At 54.8% G+C, this 6062-nt stretch overlaps 1 protein-coding gene across 1 annotated transcript; it reads right to left on the bottom strand.

Annotated features, from left to right (window-relative positions):
• Nucleotides 1-4362: 4362 nt before the first annotated feature.
• On the bottom strand, nucleotides 4363-4954 carry LOC106893493 (histone H2B.2, sperm-like). The gene is made up of 2 exons (XM_014951515.1): nucleotides 4817-4954; nucleotides 4363-4575 (listed from the first exon to the last, which is right to left on the bottom strand). Exons 1-2 carry the CDS (start codon nucleotides 4952-4954, stop codon nucleotides 4363-4365), a joined length of 351 nt encoding a protein of 116 aa, XP_014807001.1.
• Nucleotides 4955-6062: the final 1108 nt, after the last annotated feature.

Genomic DNA, 6062 nt, shown 5'->3' on the forward strand with positions numbered 1-6062 from the left:
AGGGAAGTCTCTGGTGTGTTCCCGGGATGTGATTTTGTTGTGTCCAGACCCCCTGGGTGGAGGCTGAGGCTGCCCTCCTGGCTGAGCTCCCCTTCCATCCCCTGCCCTACAGGGACCTGTCAGGTCCTGGTCCGACTGTCGGTCCAGGAGGGGTTTGTAACAGTTCTGAGGGTGTGATTAAGTGAGACATCCTGTTTTTCTGTCACACGGGCACAGGTCCCTGTCCTGGGCAGAGCTCTGGTACCCAAACCAGCCGTGGTCGGGCTGGATTCAAGCAGGGTGGGGGGCAGGCAGGGATGCTGAAGCCCCCCCATCTCCTCCTCCATGACGGGGGACGGGGATGCCCTGGGTCTTGTCTCCTTTGCATGAGCAGAGTGGCATCGAGCCACGTCCCTTTGCTGTCCCCAGCATCCCACCAGCCACGCCACGTCTCCTTGCCGGTGCCTGGAGCAGGCTCCCGGCTGACACCCAGCTCCCGGAGCCCAGAGCCCCCATCCCGCCCCACTTTATTTCTGTAATTAGCTGAAACGCAATCAAATATCCGCAGGCAAACCATCAGAGGGCTTGGGCTCCTGGCAGGTTTCCTGCCCAGGCAGAGGGACGTGCTCCGAAGCCCATTTTCAGTTCCTCGCCTCGCAGCCCCCGGCCAGGGGGAGCGTGCTCATCCCTCCTTACGCCTGGGATGAGAAAAAGCAACTTTTCATGTTTTTTTCCACCCCCCCCCCCTCCATCCTTTCACACTGTGCTACGCTGGAGCGCAGAGCAGCCCCACTGCTTGTTTTTCAAAAGCTGTTTGCTGCCTAATTTAGGATCCTCGACTTAAAAGTCTCCAGCCGGAGCTGTCGAACCCGCAGCTGTGTTTTGCAGATGAGAGACTTGGGCTGGTTTCAGATCTTGTTTTTGGAAAGGCCACCGTCATCCTGAGCGAGAGCAACACGAACGGCACGAGTCCATCCTCCAGAGCAGCGAACCGTGAGAGCCCCCGTGCTCCTCCAGAGCTCTTGAAGGACTGAAGTCTTTCCCTGTTCATTTTGGATTGAAAAAAGCACCTCCTTTATGTTTAACCCTTCCATTTCTCCAGCCTCTCCAGGTTTCTATCACCAATTTGCTTAAAACAAAACAAAAGACAAAAAAGACAACACTATAAAAAACCCCATCATCAAAAAAGCCCTTTCAGGCCCTTGGGATGAACTTTGGGGTTCATCCTCCTGCTTCTACCGTTGTTGGGATGACAATTTTTAAAGGGTGTCCATGTGGCACGTGCAGCCTCAAGGGGCACTGCCCCTCTAGTAATGAATAATTGTTTTCAATTTTGGAATGAAGGCTTTACATCCGAATGTTCTCCCATTGATAGGTTGGAAGGGGAGGTCAAAATTGAGAACAGAGTGTGCAATTACAGAAGAAACAAAAAATATGGACTTCTGTGTGTAGCTTCTGGGGTCTGATCCAGGGGGACAGCCTGGAGCAGTACAAGAACCTGGGTGTGGGGCCAAGATGTAACAGCCCTGCTTTGTGTGTAGCTTCTGGGGTCCGGTACAGGGGGACAGTGCCCCTGCTTGGGGTGAACGTGTGCCAGGGGCTGCCAAGATGTAACAGCCCTGCTTGGGGTGAACGTGTGCCAGGGGCTGCCCATACATAGAATCACTGAATGGTTTGGGTGGGAAGGGACCTTTCCATACATAAAATCACTGAATGGTTTGGGTTGGAAGGGACCTGAAAGCCCCCCCAGTGCCACCCCCTGCCCTGGGCAGGGACACCTCCCACCACACCAGGTTGCTCTAAGCCCCCTCCAACCTGCCCTTGAACCCCTCCAGGGATGGGGCAGCCACAGCTTCTCTGGCCAACCTGGGCCAGGCTCTCACCACCCTCACACCAAACAAGTTCTTCCCCACATCTCAGCTCCATCTCCCCTCTTTCAGGGTCCAACCCTTCCCCCTCCTCCTAGGGCTCCCCTCCCTCATCCAGAGTCCCTCCCCATCTCTCCTGGAGCCCCATCTCAGCAGAGATGGGGCCAAGTTTCTATAGACTGGGGCCAGAAAAAATTGAGATGAGCAGAGCAGCCAAACACTAAACAAAGGGGATGGAAACGAAGGTGGTGATGGCTCATTAGCTCTAAGCTGCTCAAGACTCCAGTCATTTTATTACAACTGCTCCCCAAGCAGCTGGAGCACACCTCCACACGGGAGAGTCTTTGCTTGAGAGGAGATTTGGAAGGACATTTGCTCCAAGACATTGGAGCAGGGATTTGCAGGGGGGTTTGAGCAGTGCTGTAGCAAACACTGACCTCGGTGCCAGAGATGCATCTGAAAAGTTAAAAAAATAATTCAAAGTGCAATTGAAGTTGCTGATATCTCTACCTCCCACCCAAAGCCCCCACAGAGGTCCAGCACTGAGCTGTTCTGGCCTTGGGTGCATTTGCACTGGGTCACATTTTGGTTCTTCGAGGCCCAGGTGAGCTACAGGTTTTCAGGTGGGAAGAGGCAGCATTAATAACATCTGCTCTCCTGCCCTGGCCAGGAACCTCCCCTGGTGATATCTGCCAGCATTCCTCTGCTCCAGCTGCTTTCCTTCAGAGAGCTGGTGGTGGCTCTAGGCTCAGTTTTACCTCTAGGCAGGAGTCATCAGCTGCACGATTAACTCTTTTAACCCCTCTGGTAAGCAGCAGCGCTGCAGAAGAGCGGCTCCGTGTGTCACCATCACACTGACCATGGTCTGTGAGACACCAGGAACTCCTCAGCAGCAGCTGAGGACACAGAGGAGAAGAGAGAGAGAGAACAAGTGGTCTGGGCTGTCAGCAGGGACAAAAAGTCCTTAGTGAACATTCAGCTCGGTTTTCCCTTGCTTAGTGCAAGGAAATGCTCCAGCAGGGGATGGTGAAGCTCTGAACCAGGTGGTATCACAAGGGTGTGGAACCCTCATCTTCCTTCTCCTCTGCTGAGCTTTTGGGGCAGGAATGCTGTAGGTGAAGTCAGCCTTGCCTGGGGCTGTGGGACAGCCTGGGTGTTTTCCCAAGGTCAGCTACAGCTCTAACTCCTACAAGAGCTAGGACTTTCCTACAGGAGTTGACCCCAGATCCATCAATTTGAACCAGCCCTGTTCAACCAATAGAATCAGGGCTACTAGAAGAAGGGTTGGGGCAAGTTAAAGCCCCTCAACATAGGGATGACAATGAGGCAACGCATTACACACAGCGGAGACAGCCACTGGGGCATCAAAAGTCAACCTTCTCCTGGGCAGTATCTCCTGCACCCTCAGTCCTTGCTCCTTGAAGGCAATTCTTATCCTAATATTACTATGGAAAGAGCCAGGGGCCATTGGTAGGTGACAGTCCATGGTGTTACACAGGTCTAGATACACACAGGAGAGTGGAAAGGACAAGAAGCACCCACTTGGGGACACAGCTGGAGCCCCAATGGGGGCTGACGGGACACCAGCCATAACAATGAGCTGATTCACACCAGTGATTCCCACTACCTTGTCTGCTACCACATGGTCCAGCAAGTCCCCCCCAAACACTGATGGTTGCCCACCAGCCAAGGCAGCCACAGGTGATAGGATGGTGGATCTCCACCTCCCACAGCAAACCCAGCTGGAAAAACACTTCACAACCTTCAAGGTCACCCCAGCATCATGAGGTGATGAGGGCCAGAACCCTCTGGAAGGATCCATCCCTTTTCCAGCCTCCTGCCCATGGACCTGGGAGGAGACACTCAAGAGCTGGAAGGGTTGATGTGGGAAGGTTGCTCCCGTGCTGCCAGGAGCTGGTGGCACTTTGCTAGAACCGAGAACCCCTACACAAGAAGGTGGATGGCTGGGCACTGCCACCCCAACCATCCCTGTGGGTGGATTTGAAGCTGCAGGCAAGAGGCTGGAGGACCTGGTGACATCCACGTGCACAGGGTGGGACCCAGCATGTGAAGGGGCTCCATGAAGAGCCTGGAAACAAGTCTCTCAGTGCCACCACCTATCCCAGCATCACCAGGGGATGCTGATGCTCTCCAAGCATGACATTCCCTCATGACATGGAATAACAACCATCTTTCCTCCTCCACTCCCCTTTCTTGGGCAAAGAGGTGTCCAGATGCCCAAAGAGGCTCCTCTGACAGGGCAGCACCCTTTGGACCTCCAGGGACCATTCAGCCACCAGCAGGGTTGCTCCCCAAATATTTCTTGAGGCAGATGTGTGAGCACCCTCCCTCCTGCACCCCTTCTTGGGGCACACGGATAACCAGTCCCACCGTGGTCCAACCCCAGCAGTTGCCAGCCCAAGTAAGAGGCATCATTAAACAATGCTAATAAATACTTTATTTACCAAGATCACATTAAAATATTCTTAAGACTGTCCCATCTTGCTGGGTCCCTTCAGCAGCAGCTCGAGGATCCCAGAGGAGGCTTGGAGAGCTCACGCAGCAACACCAGCTTCATGGCCAGCAGGACCTCGCGGTGGCTGAGGTGGCTTCTTCTGCTGCAGCGGGACAGCCGGGTGGCCTCCAGCGCCACGTCCCCGAGCAGCTGGGGGCTGCCCAGCCAGTCCAGGGCAGCAGCTACCAGGCAGGAGGCTCCAGTAGACCACGTCTATAAGGAGAGCAACCATCAGCACAGCCAGCTGTAGGGCAGGACAACTTGGGGAAGTGCCTGCAGGCACGGGTCAAACAGCGCTCCCTCAACCCCATCCCACCACACCTTCAATTTAAGTTGAAAACCTCCACATTTGGCTAATGCATGAGTATCCAGGCTTGGATACATGGATGACCAAGCTGAGCCCAAGGTCCAAATGACTCAGAGCTGGGATGATCCAAGCCCAGTTAGGACATACCTGATTTAGGAGCTTGTGGATGTAGATGGAATAAGCCACCTTCTTCTTCTGCCTGCGGGGTCGGAGGCAGAGGAGGCTCTGCCAGGCACACCCAGCCACTGCCTTCCTCTTCGAGAGGATGGTGGGGTCATGGTCCATCGCTGCTGCCCACACCTAGTGCTGGTTCCACACACGCTTGTTGGCTCTGCTGAGGGTGAGCAGAGCATGAGCCCAGACAGTGGGGCATCAGGCATTTTCCCCCCGCCTAAATCCACCCAGGGCATTCCCAGGCAGGTAATTAGCATCATGCAAATTAAACACAAAAAATATTCAACATCTTACATCAGGCATCTCCCCCCAACCCCAGATCCACCCAGTACATTCCCAGGCAGGTAATTAGCATCATACAAATTAAACACAAAAAATATTCAACATCTTGCAGAAAACAAGAGCAGAAAATGTAGAATCATAGCCAGAAGGGACCTCCAAAGGCCATCTAGTCCCACCCCCCCGCAGTCAGCAGGGACACCCCCAACTAGACCAGGTTGCCCAGGGCCTCATCGAGCCTCTCCTTGAATATCTCCAGGGAAGGGGCCTCAACCACCTCCCTGGGCAACCTGTTCCAGTGCTCCACCACCCTCACAGGAAAGAACTTTCTCCTCATCTCCAATCTAAATCTGCTCCCCCCCCAGCTTAAAGGCAGAGAGAGCATCTCCCCATGGAGCCAAAGACAACAAAAACAACACACAAATTGGGGTGTTTCCCCCACCCCCAGCTGACCTCCAAGAGCAGCCCCAGTCTCCCCAGAAGCAGGCAGGAGGAGCCAGAGGAAGAGTCTGGGGCTGCTGCTTTTAACCTGGGGAGGTGTGGGGGGGGCTCATTGCCTTCACCTGGGGGCTGCAGCCCACCGGGACCCACTGGGCTGTGGGGACGGGGATGGGGACAAGGACATGGAAGGCCACACGGCTTTGCACCCCACATCCCACCCCTCCCTCCCCAGTTCCGACACCCAAACCAGCAATTTTTGACCTAAAACGCTCTTCTTGGGTGAGGCTGTTCCTGCTCCCAGGTTCCCCCTGGCCCCGTTGCCCTAATTAGTATTGTTAATCTAATTAGCCCAAGGCAGCAGGTTCTGGGGTGGTAGCAGACCTTGGGGTGATTCTGCGTTTATTGGGGGGTTTCGGGGGGGTTCTGTAAGTGCCAGAGTGAGGGGCTCTGGGAGGGCACCCGGGGGTGCTGGGGGCAGGATCAGGCCCTGCGTGGGGGG

The sequence above is a fragment of the Calidris pugnax genome, unplaced genomic scaffold, assembly GCF_001431845.1.
Source record: "Calidris pugnax isolate Ruff unplaced genomic scaffold, ASM143184v1 scaffold191, whole genome shotgun sequence".
Classification (NCBI taxonomy): Eukaryota; Metazoa; Chordata; class Aves; order Charadriiformes; family Scolopacidae; genus Calidris; species Calidris pugnax.